The following is a 19836-nucleotide window of genomic DNA, read 5'->3' as shown; positions in this document are numbered from 1 at the left end:
TGTTCATAGAAACCATATAAAAGAGAATAAGTAGGTCACTGAAATGAACTATCTTTTGGACCAAAGAATGTTTAATTTAATATCCTAAACATCTTTCTCACTCAAGAAATATAATTTATAATTTATATAAATATATCTTTATATACATTATGTACACAAATATTTTTTGTAATATATATATGCATGTATTTTATACATGCATATATGTGTGTATACATACATACGTATATATATATTATACACTGTATTATAAAAATATATTGTCACCTTGAACTTATGCCATACAAACTATGTTGTGCTACTAGGATTAAAATAAACTGATACATTTTACGTAACTAATAATGACCTTCCCATTTATATAGAACTTCACATTTACAGAGTGCTTTCATGAACTCATAGCCTTACTGGTTCCCACCATGCCAACACCCAGAATTCAGTCAACATTTTTTTTATGCTGGCCAGTGTGCTAGGTGCTGTTAGATACGGAATTAACATCACAGTTTCTAGATGAAGAAATCATTGCTCACAGGGGCTAGACTACATACCCCAAGTAAAACAAAGAAGTGATAGAGATATGATTCTAACCTAGCTCTTAAGTTTCCAAATCCAGTGCCTTTTTTTTTTCTTTTGCCTACTTTGGCTCCCTCAAAGCAGTAGGTACATACCAAAATGATAATCACAATTAAAAATGAATTAAAGTTTTCTAAAAATTTAATTTTGATGAGTTAGAGCATCTCCAGGAAAAATTAGTAAAATAAACAAAAAGAACACCATGGGAGGCAATCCCAGTCACTAGCATTGCATACCTGGGCAAGGCACAGAACACAGCTGCTTCAGGATGCTGACCTGAAAGGGCATTTCTCCACACAGTGCATCCTCGACCTGTCCAGCTGCATGAGATACTGAACCATTGTGGACCATGCAGGAAAGGCTGCGGATCTGAACTCCTTCCCCACAGTCTCCACCCTATGAGAGGAAAGGATACTTTCACAATTACCCAAATAATTTACATCTCAAAGTTTTGGCTCTTGCCACCTCTTGCCTAAGAAGACCATAGTTGCATATTTTGGTAGCTTCCTCCTCTTGTGAGCTATCTCTCAATTGTTGACAATAGAACATCCCTGGGCAACACTGCCAGAGCTGATAGAGAAGCTGCAGTGGGAATGCAACTTTATGCCATGGAATCTATGTACTTAGAATATGACAGTTCATTTTGGAACTCAGCCAAGATTGACTAAAAAAGAAAAACAATACACAATTTGTCCAGGTGTATGTGATAAAATGACCTAATCTGTAATCATCCCCAATGGGGACATGCAAAGTTACAGGGCATAAATTTCTTTTTTTTTTTTTTTTTTTTTGAGACGGAGTCTCGCTGTGCCGCCCAGGCTGGAGTGCAGTGGCCGGATCTCAGCTCACTGCAAGCTCCGCCTCCCGGATTTATGCCATTCTCCTGCCTCAGCCTCCCGAGTAGCTGGGACTACAGGCGTCCGCCACGTCGCCCGGCTAGTTTTTTGTATTTTTTAGTAGAGACGGGGTTTCACCGTGTTAGCCAGGATGGTCTCGATCTCCTGACCTCGTGATCCACCCATCTCGGCCTCCCAAAGTGCTGGGATTACAGGCTTGAGCCACTTTTTTTATAGAATTCTGTACTTTTTTATATGGATTAGGTTGAGGTTTCTAATAAAACACTGTTTTTCTCTATTGCCACAATAAGTTGTTTTCACAGCATGCCTTCTATGCTGAATAGTGTTCCTTGAAGACATGTCATTCCCATCTCACTTAGATATTCTAGGCAATTAGAAAAATTTTGTACAGTGTCTCGCAGAAACAGAAGTTTAGAATTGGATGGCTCCTAGTGGTAAACTGGCCCAACCATCTGCCTGATAAAAGGCTTCCTACTATAATATTTTTGGCAGAGAAGACTTCAGTTCCAAAATGTCAGCATAGAAGCAAGCTGGCTTCACCCTTCCCCCAGCCCCCCACAGATATCCAAAAACAAATATTCATTTCTGAGGCTATCATCAGCCATATCTCAGAGCTCAAATACGAGGATAAGACAGTTCCTGGTACCACAGAGAAGTGAAGAAACTCAGTAAGTGGCAAGAGAATCAGACTTTCATATCTGCAATAGCCCTCCCCAAATCTTCCCAGAACCAAGTGCACAGAAATTTTCCCCTTTACTCATGGTTTCTGGGCTGCAAAATGTGAGATTGAGGTAGACAACCAGCTTCCCCACCATCTTCAGTATGCTGACAGGCCTGTCTCTGCCTCAACCCACCAGAAGCATGGGAAGTGCCTGAAGAAAGAAACATCCCTAAGGACATCCAGGGACAAAGGGGAGGTATGACTACTATCCCCAGCTCTGAAAACTCTGTTCTGTAATTCATGCAAAGGAGATACCAAGTCAAAGTGGCTGTTCAGCAGCACCATACTGTAGGAGGTTGGTTTCACAGGTCCCCTAGGCATGAACCCCTACCCAGCCTTCTCACACTATTGGGATATCCCCTTGGGGACCTCCCTTATTCAGATAGGCAGCACACTAATTGTTTACCAAAGCAAAGCAAACCTATGCTCAAGACGCTATCTAGTGCTTAAAAGAAGGCCAGAACTTAGCAGCAGAAAAAAAGAAAGAAAACCAACAGTTAAATTACAAGGAATTACTAAAAAATAATATCCAATAAAAACCAAAACAAGCCACACAGACAAGCCTGGAATTAATAGCTAGTCCTTCCACATAAAGACAGAGATGTCCATTAAAAAAAAAAAAAAAAAAAAAACCACGGAAAATGGGGAACCAGGACCATCCCAGATGAATAAAGAAAGGAATCATTGCGTGATCCTAACAACATGGATATGTGAGCTCTCTGACCAAGAATTCAAAATAACAATTTCTAGAATACTCTATGATCTCCAAGATAACATAGAGAAATCTATTCAGAAATTTATCAAAGAAAGAGTTTGAAATAATAATTTTAAAAAACAGAAATATTGAAACGACTACATTAGCTGAACTGAAAAATTCATTAGAGGCTCTCAAAAGTGAAATGGATCAAGCAGAGAATAGAATTAGGGAGCTCAAAGACAGGTTACTTGAAAACACACAGTCAGAGGAGAAAAAGAATGAAAAGGAATGGAGACTGTCTCCAAGATATAGAAAATTACCCTAAAAGACCAAATATAGGATTTATTGGTGCTCAAAAGGGAGTTAAGCAAGAGCAAAGTGTAGAAAACATATTCAAATAAAAAAACTCAGAAAACTCTTCAAAACTTGAGAATGATATAAATATCCAGGTACTGCAAGGTCAGAGAACACCAAACAGATACGACATAAATAAGGCTATCTTAAGGCACATAATATTCAAACTCTCAAAGGCAAAGGAGAAAAAGAGGATCTTAAAAACATTAAGAAAAAATAAGCAAACAATACATAAAGGAGCTCCCATTTATCTGGTAATAGATCTTTCAATGGAAATCATACAGGGTCGGAGGGAGTGGGACATTTTCAAGGTTCAGAAGGAAAAAAATCCACTGCCCAAGCATACTGTATCCAGCAAAGTTATCCTTCAGATATAAAGGTATGATAAAGTCCTTTACAGACAAACAGAACTGAGAGAATTCGCCACCACCAGACTTCTCTTATGAGAAATGCTAAAGGGGATTCTTCAGTTTGAAAGAACAAAACACAAATGTGCAAAAAGAAAGCATTTGAAGGTATAAAACCCCACAGGAAAAATTAAGCACACGGACAAACATGGAATATCCTATTACTGTAATTGTGGTGTGCAATTCACTCATAACTGAATTTGAAGCCCCAAATAAACATCTATCAAAAGTAATAACAGCTACAGCAACCTGCTAAGAGATATGTAATATAAAAATATGTCAGTTGAGAAAAATGAAAGTCAAAATATCAGGGGGGCAAAGTTAAAGTATAAATTTTTTAGTTTGTTTCTATTATTTTCTTTGCGATCTAAGCTAACTTGTCATCTCTTCAGAATAACTTGTTATACAGGATATTTCTGTAAGCTTCATGGTAACCATAATGCAAAAACTTACAATAAAAAGGTAAAACACAACAAATTAAAACTTACTACCACAGAAAATAACTTCACCACAAAGGAAAAGGGGAGAAAATGAAAAGAGGAGTTACAAAGCAATTAGAAAACAAGCAACAAAATGGCAGTAGTAACTTCCTATCAATAACACTGAGTGTAAATAGACTAAATTTTCCACTTAAAAGACATAGAGCATCTGAATGGATAAAAGAACAAGTCCCAAGTATATACTGTCTACAAGAAACTCACCTTACCTATAAAGGCACATATAGTGAAAGATATTGAAAGTGAAGGAATAAAAAAAGATATTCCATGCAACTGGAAACCAAAAAGAGAAGGAGCAGCTATATTTATATCAGCTAAAATAGTCTACAAATCAGAAACCGTAAAAATAGACAAAGAAGGTCACTATATAATGATAAAGGTGTCAATTCAGCAAGAGGATATAGCAATTATAATTGTTGATATATCCAACACTGGACTTCCCAAATATATAAAGAAAACATTAATAGATTTAAAGAGAGAGAGAGAGAGAGAGAGACTAGAGAGAGAGAGAGAGACCGCCGCACAGTAATAGCAGAACATTTCAACACTCCACTCTCAGTAATTGACAGGACAGACACATAATCAACAAAGAAACACTAGAGTTAAACTACATTAGACCAAATAGGTCTAACAGATATTTATAGAATATTTCACCCAATTGTAGAATATACATTCTTTTCATCAGCACATAGGACATTCTTCAGAATAAAACATATATCGGGCCACAAAGCAAGTTTCAACAAATCCAAAAAAGTAGAAATCATATCAAGTATGTTTTCTGAACACAAGGGAATGCTACTAGAAATAAATAACAAGAGAAACCTTAAAAACTACACAAATACATGGAAATTAAACAACATGCTCCTGAATAACCAATGAATAAATTAAAAAATTAAGAAATGTAAAACTTCTTAAAACACTGAAAATGGAGATAAAACAAACCCAAATCTATGAGATACAGCAAAAGCAGTATTAAGAGGGAAGTTTACAGCAATAAATGTCTACATTGAAAAAGTAGAAAGAATTCAAATAAAAAATTTAATGATGTACTTCAAGGAACTAGAAATGCAAGAACAAAGCAAACCTCAGATTAGTAGAAAGATAAAATTATATACATCAGAGTAGCCATAAGTGAAAGTGATCTCACCATACAGAAGATCAAATGATCAAATCTTTGTTTTTCTAAAAAATAAACAAAACTGACAAATCTTTAGCTAGACTAAGAAAAAAGAAGACCCAAATAAATAATATTAGAACCCCAAAAAGGGACATAAAAACTGAGTCAACAGAAATACAAGTAATCATTACAGTATATTATGAGCAACTACATGCCAACGATTTGAAAAACTTAGACTAAATTGATAAATTCCTGGACATATACAACCTATCAAGATTGAACCATGAAGAAACAGAAAATGTCAACAAACAAATAACAAGAAAGAAAACTGAAGCTGTACTTAAGTCTCCCATTAAAATATAAACCAGACCCTGATGGCTTCATTAATGAATTGTACCAAACATTTATTGTAGAACTAATACGAATTCTACTCAAATTATTTAAATAAAACTGAAGATGAGGGAATACTTCATAATTTATTCCATGAAACCAGTTTTCCCTGATCCAAAACCAGAAAAGGGCATGGAAAAGTAGAAAACTATACACCAGTATCACTGGCGAAAATAAATGTAAAAATCCTGAAAAAATATTAGCAAACCAAATTCAACAATGCATTAAAAAGATCATTCACCATGATCAAGTGGGATTCATTTCAGGAATGTAAGAATGATACACTGTATGCAGGAATAACATGTAACTTTAACAGAAGCAAGAACTAAAACCCATTTCAATAGATGCTGAAAAGCATTTGATAAAATTCAATATCCCTTTATGATAGAAACTCTTGATAAACTAGATATAGAAGGAAAAATAGCTCAAAATAGTAAAGATTTCATATGACAAACCCACAGCTAACATTGTATTGAATGGAGAAAACTGGAAAGCCTTTGCTCTAAGTTCTGAAACAAGACAAGGATGCCTACTGTTACCACATAACAGTGGAAGTGTTAGCCATAACAATTAGTCAAGAGAAGGAAATAAAGACATCTAAGTTGGAAAGGAAGAAGTCAAATTAGCCTTGTTTGCAGATGATACGATCTTATACTTACAAAAACCTAAAGGCTCTGCCAGAAAACTCTTGTAACTGATAAAAGAATTAAGTAAAGTTGCAGGATACAAAACCAACATACAAAAATCAGTAGAATTATATACACCAACAGTGAACAACCTGAAAAATAAATCAAGAATGCAATCTCATTTGCAATAGCTATGAAGGATATGAAATAACTGCAAATCAATTTAACCAAAAAAAAGTGAAAGATCTATACAAGGAAAAGCATAAAACACTAATGAAAGTAATTGAAGATGATACATGAAAATGGAAAGATATTTGATGCACATGAATTGGAAGAACTAGTATTATTAAAATGATGATACTTCCCAAAGCAATTTACAGATTTAGTGCAACCCGCATAAAAATACCAAAGATATTCATCACATACGTAGAAAAAAATCATAAAATGTATATGGAACTCAAAATATCAATGTAGTGGCATAATCAGGGCTCACTAGGACCTCGACCTCTCAGACTCAAGCCATCTTCCCACCTCAGTTCCCCGAGTATCTGGGACGAGAGGAATCCACCACAACACCTGGTTAACTTTTTTTTTTTTTAAGTTTTAGTAGAGATGAGGTCTCACTATGTTACCCAAACTGGTCTCAAACTCCTGAGTTCAAGGGATTCTCCCACCTCAGCCTCCCCAAGTGCTAGAATTACAGGCATTAGCCACTGTGCCCAGCTGGAACTCAAAATATCTTGAATAGCCAAAGAAATCCTGAGCAAAAAGAACAATGCTGAAAGCATCACACTACCTGACTGCAAAACATACTATAAACCTGTAATAGGCAAATCAGCATGGCACTGGCAAAAATCAGACACTTAGACAAGTGAAACAAAATAAAAAACTCAGACTTATATGCATGATAAAAACCCCAGATTTATATGCATGCATTTATAGCCAACTCATTTTTGACAAAAGTGCCAAGAACATGCAGTGGGGAAAGCATTGTCTCTTCAGTAAATATTACTGGGAAAACTGGATAAGCATATGCAGAAGAATAAAACTAGTCCTCTCTCAATATACATGAAAATCAAATCAAAATGTATTAAAGTCTTAAACCTAAGAACCGAAACTTTGAAACTACTAGAAGAAAACAACTTTGGGAAAATGCTCCAGAATATTGGTCTGGGAAAAGATTTTTTTTTTCTTGCATGTAAGGTATCAAAGCACTGGCAATCAAAGCAAAAATAGACAAATGCCATTACAACAAGCTAAAAAGCTTCCGCATAGCAAACAATCAAAAAGTGAAGGGACAACCAACAGAATGGGAGAAAATGTTTGCAAACTACCCATGTGACAAGGAATAAATAACCAGAATAAATAAATAGTTCAAAGAATTCAATAGCAAAAATCCCCAAATAATCTAATTTTAAAATGGGCAAAAGACCTGAGTAGACATTTCTCAAAAGAAGACATGCAAATAGCCAACTGCCATATGAAAAAAAAATGTTCAACATTAGTAATTATCAGAAAAATGCAAATCAAAAGCATGATGAGATATCATTGTACTCCGGCTAAAATGGCTATTATAAAAAAGACAGGTAATAATAGATGCTGGTGAGGATGTAGACAAAGGGGAACCCTTGAATACTGTTGGTGGGAATTTAAATTAGTACAGCCATTATGGAAAACTGTATGGAGGTTCCTCAAAAAACTAAAAATAGAAGTACCATATACAGAAATTCTACTACTGAATACATACACACACAAATATATATATATATATACACACACACACACACACATACATACTCAAGGGAGAGAGGTCAGTAAATTGAAGAGACAACTGTACTGCCATGTTTATTGCAGCACAATTCACAACAAACTATGGAATCAACCTAAGTGCACATCAATGGATGAATGGATAAAGAACACGTGGCATAATGTATACAAATGGACTATTACTCAACCATAAGAAAGAATAAAATCCTGTCATTTGCAGAAACATAAATGGAACCGGAGTTTATTAAGTGAAATAAGCCAAACACAGAAAGACAAATATCGTATGTTCTCACTCATACGTGGAAGCTAAAAAGGTGGATCTCATAAAGAGAGAGAGTTAAGATTGATAGTTACCAGAGGCAAGGAACGCTAGGGGTGAGGGGGGATGAAGAGAGGTTGATTAATGGGTACAAATACATAGTTTGATAAAAGAAATAAAACCCAGTATTTGATAGATCAGTAGGGTGACTATAGCTTACAATAATCTACTGTATATTTCAAAATGGCTAGAAGAGAATAATTTGAGTTGTTCTAGCATATAGGAAAATATATAAGGTAATGGATATCCCAATTACACTGACTTGATATTTACAAATTATATGAATATGCTAAGTTATCACATATACCTGAAAAATATATATGTCTATTATGTATCAAAAATATAGTTCTAAAATAAACAAATAAATAAAATTCTGTCAGGCACTCATGAGATGAGTATCTTCGATTTTAGTCAGGTGTTCACACTTCAAAGAAGTCTATTAGATATTTGGATAACTTCAGTTGATAGCTCTGTTTTCACATAGATATTCCAGAAAACAGAGTCCAAGGCAAACCTTTTACCCTAAGAAGCAATCCCAGTATGACTAGAGTAGTGGTAAAAGATAACTGAAGCAGGAAAGGAGGGGAAGCTAACATGAGGTAGTGTGTTACCAAGCTGGCCTCAGTTTCACAAGCAAGCACAGCTGGTTTCTTGGCTACCCACATGATCTTCCAAACAGGTCATGGGGTATCACCATGTCTCAGTACCATTTATGAAGAGCAGAGAGGAGAGGAAAGGAGAGGCATTTAAATGTCAACAACTCCTAGGATCCAGTTCTTATTGATCAATGGTCATTTTAGGAAGTCTTAACCCTCTGTACTTCCAAGTTGTGTTACTCAGCTTCCACTAAGTCCAGAAGTTGGTGGAAGAGCTAGAGGCTTTGTGATTATTGCTGCTGCTGTGGATGCTAAGACAAAGAAGAAAAGTGAAGGTGAGAGCAAGAGACAAAACAAGAGGGAGAATAGGAGAAGTGAGTGAGTGAGACAGAGAGAGACAGAGAGATCAGAGTAGGGACTCAGGCCTTCAAACTTCCCAGTCTTTTTGCACCTCTGTTGCTGTTGTCAGGTATGCTACATGCTACAATCCATTATTAGATGACAGTCTGACAACTATGCACTTGAATACTGAGTGTCCTCTCCTTCTTGTGACCTCTTCCCCTGCAGGACTCCCAAACTGCATTGTCTAGATTTTAGAGCTGCTATGGCTCTTGCAGAGGCAGGAGTAAAGAAGGACAAGGTGGCCCGCTAAAGCAGTCATGACAGTGTTTCAGGCCATGGAGCAAGTGATCCATGGGCTGACGGGTCAGTTGGGCATCAGCCATGCCAAGGTACCATGACAGCAGCTGCTGGGCATCAAGGGAAGGTCACGGATAAGCTGCTGGAGGGTGCAGGGTGGTATAGAATGGCTGCTCATAAAGCTTCTTGACATAGGGAAGTTGTGACTTAAAGACATACTGGCACAAAAGAAAAAGTGCAACTTGGAGGAGATGATTTAGCAACTTTAAAGAATCTGAGTAGTCACATAAATTAGGGACCCTGTACCCTCTTTTAAAGATGTGTTAAAAGGATTATGATTTATTTATCTAAGATAGTCTCTTAGTCTGTTCACGTTGCAATAATAAAATACTTTAGATTGGGTAATTTATAAACAATGGAAATTTATTGCCCATGGTTCTGGAAGCTGCAAAATCCTAGATCAAGGTACCATTGAAGTGCTTCTTCTTCTTCTTCTTTTTATTGAGATGGAGTGTCACTTTGTTACCTAAGCTGGAGTGCAGCGGGGCAATCTTAGCTCACTGCAACTTCTGCCTCCCAGATTCAGGTGATTTTCCTGCCTCAGCCTCCCGAGTAGCTGAGATTACAGGCACATGCCACCACACTCAGCTACTTTTTTAAAAAAATTTGTAGTAGAGACAGGGTTTCATCATGTTGGTCAGGCTGGTCTCGAACTTCTGATCTCAAGTGATTCACCCTCCTCGGCCTTCCAAAGTTCTGGGATAACAGATGTGAGCCACCACGCCCCACCTGAAGAGTTTAAATGAGAGCCAGGTCCTCATAGATGGTGACTTCTGAGTGTTCTCAAATGGTGCAAAGGAAGAAGAAGCTCCTTCAGGCCTCTTTTATAAGGACAATAATACCATTCATGAGGGTGGAGCCCTTGTGTCCTTATCACCTTCCAAGAACTCCACCTTTGAATTTCATCACATTGGGGGTTGTTTCAACATGTGAGTTTGGAGGAGGCACAAACATTCAGACCACAGCACAGTCATTCCCACATTTGTTTTATCAGTATTTCAGAATTGCTCTAATAATTTCTATGCCTGTTATGAAACTGTCCCAAAAAAGCACCATAATTTTACATCTAAATGCATTTTTTGGAGATAAGTGGAAGTTCAAAATCAATTCATAGATTTATTCAAAGCAAATATTCTAGTAAATGTTTATTCCCTAGAGTGAAAAACAGTAGGTATAAATTATTCCAGGGAAGGGCGGGCTCACTTATAACTTATTATTCCAGATGATAGATTCATGGCAGAATTGTCTAGGTGTATGTTTTACTGTGGAGTATCAGACTTTGTGTACTTGGAAAGAAGAGTTTAAAGATACTGCAACATGCATGAAACTTGAAAGTTTTGAAAGTACTGATATATGGACACTTAGGTAAAATATGCAGTTTATTAAAGTGTTTTTTTTTTTAACACACCATGAGACAGAATGTGAGGAAATAACTGGAAACAAACTTATGCTACAGATCACTTTAAAATCCAAGACAAATAACGCTGTGCTCCTAGTGTGTATCTTGGGATCAGTCCATCTTCAACCTTAATCACTTATACCTTTGACAACAACAGTCACAATGTGAAGTGAAATCAGCATCAGAATTAATGATTTCAGTCACAAAGCAAACATTCACTCACCCACAGTCAATAGATCTTACACACAAGGGCCTGAAATTAGACCCAGGCTTCTAAGAGAAAGACTGTAAATGGCACAGGTTCTCTCGCTAATTCTCCATTGCCTAGAGTATTAATAGAGGTTTTGTATACAATGAATTGGCATTACTGCCTGATGTGAATAGGCAGATGGTGCCTATAATCATAATCATAGTTTTAATAAAAATTATAATACTAACTATAACTATGGAGCTCTTAACTTAGGTCTATTACTATGCAAAGTACTTTGTATAACTTATCTAGTTCTTGCCCACATAACCAGCAAAATAGGTACTACTGCTACCCCCACTATATAAAAAAGAAAACAGATGTTTGGAGAGTTTATAGACTTGGCCAGAAATGCAGAAAAATGGGCAGAACCATGACCAAAATTAGGGCTGCTAGACTCCAGAATCTGAGCTCCTCAAGCAGATTTATGAGCATATGGTATATATGTGTTAGCAGCTGAGAAACTTGGGAAGAGTTAGAAAATGCTAAAAAAGAAAGTGATGCCTGAGGATAAATACTTCCTTTTTCACAGAAGATACTGGCAGAATTGGCACATCCACTGTGCCCCACGCGAGTTTCTTTTATTATGGGTTGATACTTGTGAAGGCAAGCAGCCACCTAAATATCATCACCACCCTCATTGAATGAGCTCCCAACTTGTGTTTGGCAGGCAAGGACATGCTAGGACAAGAGGAAGCACAAATGCAGCTGTAGAAAGATGTTTTTCCTTTGTGTAAAAAGGCCCACATGCATTTTGATCAGTAATGTTAAAAATCCAGCTTATATATAAATTTAAGTATAGTAAAATTTTTAAAAAGATATGGTGTTACCTATCTCGCAAAGAGTTAACAATTAGGCTGCAGGAAAAGTAGGAATGTAGCTGGAAGTCAGGAAAAACTCAAATTAGATATTGTCATGATTCCCTTTCTCCTGCACCTCTGCTTTACTTTGTGTCATTTTTGGTGTGCTTTTTGCTTCTGAGTGACTGACTTCATCTCTAAGGTAGAACAATGTGGCCACTAAGAGCTTCTGATTACAGTATCTTGGAATGAGAACAATTCCACTTTAAATTATTGGGGAAGAATGCTGATTGGCACTGTTTGGACAAGTGCCCACCCTAGAATAATTAACTATAGACTTGTTTATTGAAGGTTTTGCATAGATTAAGTCTAGCTCCAGAGTTTCTTCCCAAGTGGAAGTGTCAGTGAACGGGACTCACTGTATCTAGAAATCTGAGGCAACTCTGAAGTTTCTGGAAGCACAAACCAATCCCCTGCTCTGGTGGGTCTCCAGAAGTCTTGTCAGGGCTTTCAAGACTAGGTATTTCCAATTGATGCCATAACCCTCCACCCATCACCAGCACCACTACAGAGAATGACCACCACCCACCACTCTTGTCCTTATTGCTTTTGCGAAAGCTCTACATTTGACAGCAAAACACTGCATTTGGCATTTTCCTATAATATTCCTATGGAACAAGTTGGTAGACTTGCCTATCAAAGGTATAGATTCCTGACACCTGAGAAGATAAAAGAGAAAGTGCCCCAAACAGGTAAGGTACAGTAGTAGTTGTATTTCTGGTAAGACTTGGAGTGTGGACATTGTCTGTTCTCTGTCTCTCTGTCTCTCCCTCCCTCCCATCCTTTGTCCTCTCTCTTCTTCCTAATGTTCAACTTTCCTCTGCCTTTCCCTGAAATGGCTTCCTAAATTCCTTGAGCTTATTTTCTCTATTCTTTCAAAGCAGTCCCAATGATAAGGAGCAATATTCCTTCAATTTTTGTAAGTAAGTCCAAACAACATTTAAATATTGCTGAATACTTAGGAAAGAATTTAGACTAGTAGACAAAGTATTAATATTTAAAGCTATTAAGTTACTTCTGAATTGGTTAATTAGCACGGTTACCTTATTTTCTGTAAAAATGAGACTGAACAAATGTACCACGCATTTTTGTTCCTCTGGGACCTATTAAAACACATAGGCATTTAACTTCTGCAAGATAATAATGTTGCCTGACAATGTCATCCTGACAGGAACACTAAACATCTCTAGGAGAATACTCTGCAGATTTCTTAATGCATAATCAAAATTATTGTTACCTAATTAAAGTATGCTTTGGAACATGAACTGAAGGATAAACTACTAGGATAAGAAAGCAGGAAAAAGCAATGTGCAATTTCTTAAGCAAGAAGCCAGAGAGAAAATGCAGTAGAGGATCTTTTTGCTGATCTAGCAAAAGCTCTTGGTACGTGATATATTATGATGTTGTTAGGCTTTTATCTGTCAGGCCAATAAAAAAGTAATAATTGAGGAAAATGTAGTAACCATGGTTCATGTAATAATGTTAAAATATAACTTTTGTACACTTTTGGTTTTCTGCTCATATGCAAGATTTTGTCTAATCCTAAAAGTGCTTCTTTAAGAAATCTAAATTTCTTAAACAATCTAAAGCAAGCTATAGATTTTCACAGCATCAGGATTTTTGCCTAATTAAATAATACTTTGATATTCCCAACAAGCCAATAAAATAACAGAATTTTAAAGGATGCCAAGGAGATTGAAGGATCTGTGACCTGTCCTATTATAATCAGTGCTTAATGAATGGCTATTTATTATCCTATCAATATCACTCTGCATGAGGTTAAGCCATTTGATTGTATTTTTCCATGTTCTACATTGCATTCAAAATACATTGTGCCAGATCCCTGGTGCTGTGAAATTTATTCCATCAGCGCATAGGTTTGACCAGACAAGTGCTTTGAATATACTGATGAATATTTGTCTAACTGTCATTACACGACCTACCTCCAATTTACATGCAGACCAGTTGCCAAGGACCCAGCTGTAGCAGGGGGTCACTGGGCAGGTTCTCTGCTGGGTAAGCTCTGTGGGGCATGGCCGTCCTTCTCCTTGGGTTGGCATAATGATAAATCGAGTCCGGCTCATTCGACCTAAAATGATAAGGGAGGTGTCAGCTTTTCAGTTAGTTTGGCTAGGAAAGGGACCTGAAGAACAGAACATTGCCTTATACATGTAAGTCTTCATTTTAATAGACTGAACTCTGTCCTATCCCACTGTTAGTTTTTCTGTCATTTTCATTTAGAGTTCTACAGAGACACAGGCTATCTAGGTTTTCACAATGCTTGAAGGATCTGAAATTCTGTCTTCTACTTCTTTTAGTCTTCAAAGTACAAACTTTCTATTGTTGCCAAGTAGACTGATCTTGTAAACATTGGTAGACTGTTAATTCATTTAATAAATATTTATTTATTAAGCTCTAGCACGATCCAGGCATCCTGTAGTGTGCTAGGGTAAAGTAAAATTGCCAGATGTATCTTCTACCATCAAAGACCTCATATTTTAAGACAGGATTACAAATATTAAACCAAAATAGTGAGCATTGCCTCTTCTGTGAGGCAATGAGCATAAGCATGAACATAAGCAAGTAAGGCAAAAATCACACATAGTCCAAATTATCCTGAAAAATTCCCTAGGAAGGTGCTACCCCAAGGTCCCAATAGTGTCTTTCAATTAATTCAAAACAGATAATTTTTTCAGAGGTTTAGAACCAATTTCTTTCTTCACTGAGCACAAGATAAAGTTGTTGGCTTGGATGAAGGAACCAAGATGTTTAAAAAACATATGTGCAGATACCAGCCTCCTGTTCTGCAATGAAAGACAATTGATTAGTAAAACTGGCTCAGGAAACAGCAGTGCTCCCATATCATCTTCTGCCCCCTCCTAAGCATTAGGTTATCAGCTCATCAAGTGGAATAGTGATGGAATAACCTACATTATTGGTTTGTGCTTCTCTCTGTCTCTCTCTTGCACTCGTTCACTCTCACTCTCTCATTCCTACTCACTCTGGTTCTTTCTGATGAAGTACTCAGCACATATAATTTAATTACTACTAGTTATTTATGAATATGATGGACTCCCAATGTTGTTATAAAGTTAATTATGTAATTGCATTTGTGATAAATGTTAAAAGAAAAACAGGGTTCTGTGGAAGCATGAATTAGAATGGCAGCCCATTTTGAGAAGGAACCAGAGATCACTGCCATGAGCAGTGGAACTTTAAGTAGAAATCTGAAAAGATGCAAGTCAGACATGATGTGCAGAGAGAATGGGCCACACAGAGCAAAGAGATGGTGAGGCACAAAGGATCACATGTCTGAGGACCTGATAGAAGCCAGTGCAGCTGGAGCAGAGAGTGATAGTGCAAAGGGCTTGAGAAAATGTTGTTAAAGCTATTACAAGCAGAGTCTTTTAGTTGATGTCAAAGATTCCACATTTATATCCTAAGAGAAATGGAAAGCTAGTGAGGACTTCACTTCTAGATAGAATTCACTTGAAAGCCCTGGATAGAAACAATTACAGATACCTTCAAGTTTAGTGATAAGTAAGGGTGACTCACACTTTCAAAGAACTAGACCTCTTACCGTCCACCAGAATATTATCATAGATTTGGTGGTAAACTAAATCTCTGAGAATATCCTTGAAGAAAACCAGGGGGTTCTAATCACTGGCTTCTAAATTCCTTAAGGTTTATACTTCCATGCCTAACATGGTACTTCACAGACATTAAGTAAAGTGGACTATATGTTTAATTTATATTTTCATAAATTATTGATGTGATATTATGTTATATGCAAATATGTGATGATATAATAATACCAATACATTGATTGAGCTGGTACCATATGTTAGGCAATATTTTCAACACTTCATATGCATGGACTCATTTAATAGTGATAACAACCCAAAAGGAAAATTCTACTGTTCTCCCATATTATAGATGACAAAACTGGGGCTCAGAGAATTTAAGTCACTTGTTTGGGTTTAAAAAAACAAACAAACAAAGTAGGCTGCAGAACAAGATTCAAAGCAGTTTTACTCTAGTAGCTGCTTCATTAATCATGCTGCTGGGTAGACATGAGCAAGACATTAAAGACAGCTACCTAGTTAAGTCTTTTTATAGGAGACACACATGGAATTTCAGATGGTAGTTGTATTAATTCATCTTCATGCTGCTGATAAGACATATCCAAGACTGAGAAGAAATAGAGGTTTAATTAGACTTATAGTTCCACATGGCTGGGGAGGCCTCAGAATCATGGTGGGAGGTGAAAGGCACTTCTTACATGGCAGTGGCAAGAGAAAAATGAGGAAGAAACAAAAGCGGAAACCCCTCAGATGAGATAAACCCATCAGATCTCATGAGACTTATTCACAATTACAAGAATAGCATGGGAAAGACCGCCCCCATGATTCAGTTGCTTTTCCAGGCACATGGTGGAAGCTATCAGTGGATCTACCACTCATGGGGATGGAGAACGATGGCCCTCTTCTCACAGCTCCACTAGGCAGCATCCCACTAGGGACTGTACGTGGGGGCTCCAACCCATGTTTCCCTTCCGCACTGCCCTAGCAGAGGTTCTCCATGAGGGCCCTGCCCCTGCAGCAAACCTTTGCCTGGGCATCCAGACATTTCCATATATCTTCTGAAATCTAGGCAGAGGTTCACAAACCTCAATTCTTGACTTCTTTGCACCTGCAAGCTCAACGCCATATGGAAGCTGCCAAGGCTTGGGGCTTCCACCCTCTGAAGCCACAGCCCGAGCTTTATGTCGGCCCCTTTCAGCCATAGCTGGAGCAGCTGGGACACAGGGCACCAAGTCCCTAGGCTACACACATCATGGGGACCCTGGGCCTGGCCAACGAAACCACTTTTCCTGTTGGCCTCCGGGCTGTGATGGGAGGGCCTGCCGTGAAGTTCTCTGACATGCGGTGAAGACATTTTCCCCTTGGTCTTGGAAATTAACATTAGAGTCCTTGCTACTTATGCAAATTTCTGCAGCTGGCTTGAATTTCTCCTCAAAAAAATATGGCTTTTTCTTTTCTACTGCATCATCAGGCTGCGAATTTTTCTGAACTTTTATGCTCTGTTTCTGTTTTAAAATGGAATGCTTTTAACAGCACCCAAGTCACATCTTGAATGCTTTGCTGCTTAGAAATTTCTTCCACCGGGTCCCCTAAATCATCTCTCTCAAGTTCGAAGTTTCACAAATCTCTAGAGCAGGGGCAAAATGCCACCAGTCTCTTTGCTAAAGCATAGCAAGAGTCACCTTTGCTCTAGTTCCCAACGAGCTCCTCATCTCCATCTGAGACCACCTCAGCCTGAACTTTATTGTTGTTATCACTATCAGCATTTTTGTCAAAGCCATTCTACACATCTCTAGGAGGTTCAAAACTTTCCCACATTTTCCTGTCTTCTTCTGAGCCCTCCAAACTGTTCCAACCTCTGCCTGTTACCTACTTCCAAAGTCGCTTCCACATTTTCGGGTATCTTTCTAGCAGCGCCCCAATGTACTGGTATCAATTTACTGTATTAATCTGTTTTCACACTGCTGATAAAGACATAACCAAGACTGGGAAGAAAAAGATGTTTAATTGGACTTACAGTTCCATGTGGCTGGGGAGGCCTCAGAATCATGGTGGGAAGTGAAAGTCACTTCTTACATGGCAGTAACAAGAGAAAAATGAGGAAGAAGCAAAAGCGGAAACCCCTGATAAACCCATCAAATCTCGTGAGACTTATTCACTATCATGAGAATAGCACAGGAAAGACTGGCCCCCATGATTCAATTACCTCCCCCTGGGTCCCTCCTACAACACATGGGAATTCTGGGAGATACAATTCAAGTTGAGATTTGGTTGGGGACACAGCCAAACCATATCAGTGGTAAAATTTCTTTCAGTGATAATATAGGCAAGGGCTCATTCTGCAACCCCAGGCACAGAGCTCTTGCGTGGAGTGTATATGTTTACACAGATGTTCTTCCCAGAATCACTCAAATCATACAGGTCAGATGTCATTCACATCAAATGTTGTCCCTGCCAGATGAACACATTTGGCACAAGATTTCACATTCAGTTTTGCTTAAATACTCTTCAAGTTTTATAATAACTTTAATGTTTATTCTCTTGACTGAAATACCTATTATCCTAATGTCTTTATAATTGCAGGCTGTGCCATCCATCTTTGTAAGTATAATGACAATGTGGTGTCACCTTTATCACAGCCTAAGAGGCTCTGTTTCATTATAACCAAATAACTTCCAGTTTGTCTTGAATTGATGGCATGCTGAGGGCCAGTACTATAGAACCATTTTATTTATTTCCATTAAGGTGACAGATAAGTTTTGCTGGACATGAAGGTAGAGAAAATCTAATAAATGCAAAAGAAAAAAATGATGCTATTACTTTTTAAAATAATGAAGTCTCAAGACCGTTCATCGAAAGCACAGCCATATGGTTTCTCTAGCTTTTGGTACCCAAACACAAAGAGAAGATTTCCAAACAATGCCTATTACTTCCAAGAATATTTTTTGAAACCAAGGAACATATAGTAAATCTGTATTTTGATGCATTTTGTGTTTAATTGGTTCATGTTAAAGTTCAACAAAAATTATTGCTAATAAATGCATGCAAGTGTAAGAGAAAATTACTGGACCTGATACTTCTGTTGGGTAATTGTTATCTCTATGTTTCTTTTTCTATTTAGGTCAGGGATGTTTTGATTGTATGAGTTAAAGAACCAAAAATGTATCCCTCAAATAAAAAAATGTGGATGTTCTCAATAAAGGGGCCTGCCACCTCCCAGGGTAGTGGTCAAGTATTACTTGAGATGCCAGATCTCAGAAAGGATGGAATATTCAACCAAGCAGCTATCTCTCAGCAATAATTATTCTATCAAGAACTCCGAACAGCAGGAGCCGGAAGGAATTGTTTTGGCAATGATGAGTTTTGATGGGAGAGAGAAAGCAGTGGAGGATGTGGTCAAATTAAAGGTAAAAGTATGGTGTGGTATGGAACATGAGAGAAAGAGAATTTGAAACTAGCTGATGTGCCAGGTACAGTGGCTCACGCCTGTAATCCCAGCATTTTGGGAGGCTGAGGAAGGGGCATTACTTGAATCCAAGAGTTCGAGACCAGCCTGGGCAGCACAACAAGACCTCATATCTATAGAAAAAAAATAGAAAGCTAAAAAATAAACCTGATATATGGTGGAGACAGGCCTCGAATGGGCATTAAAAGTTTCTAGTTGGAAACAGTTCTCTCCAATTAACAACTGGGAAATGATATGACTACATGCAAGTACTTTAACTCCTCTGAGCATAAATTTTCTGTAAAATAAAACTGAGAATACAAAATGTCTTTATTACTTGAAGATAATTCATGTTAGAAAAAAATGCCACTTAAAACTGAAGCTATTTTAAATGGGAATGAAATTATTTTAAATAAATACTAATAAATATTTAAATGAGACTTTTTTTCTGAAACTAAAAAGAATGGAAGTGGGTTTATTTCATCCAATATCCACAAGTATATATATTATGATTACAATTATATACTCACTATTAGGACAAATAATAAATTGGTCATTGATATTTCTTACATAATTTTATGACAGCTGTAAGAGATCTTGATGTTTCATAACTGACTTTCACAGCTTGAACATGAAGTCTTTGGCTGTTGAGTCAATGATCATCAGTTTTCCAAGGGCTCCCTT

The 19836-nt window shown here is 37.4% G+C and overlaps 1 protein-coding gene across 1 annotated transcript in view; it reads right to left on the bottom strand.

Annotated features, from left to right (window-relative positions):
- LOC105524243 (thrombospondin type-1 domain-containing protein 7B) overlaps positions 1–19836 on the bottom strand; it is a 543827-nt gene that overhangs the window by 20676 nt on the left and 503315 nt on the right. Inside the window, exons 19-20 of the mRNA XM_011959437.1 lie at positions 14067–14212; positions 807–966 (exon numbers count right to left, since the gene is read on the bottom strand). Of these exons, the coding sequence (XP_011814827.1) occupies positions 807–966; positions 14067–14212 (306 nt within the window). The remainder of the gene's footprint in view (positions 1–806; positions 967–14066; positions 14213–19836) is intronic.

The sequence above is a fragment of the Colobus angolensis genome, unplaced genomic scaffold (assembly GCF_000951035.1).
Source record: "Colobus angolensis palliatus isolate OR3802 unplaced genomic scaffold, Cang.pa_1.0 Scaffold492, whole genome shotgun sequence".
Lineage (NCBI taxonomy): Eukaryota > Metazoa > Chordata > Mammalia > Primates > Cercopithecidae > Colobus > Colobus angolensis.
This window is presented reverse-complemented; position numbering and strand designations above follow the sequence as displayed.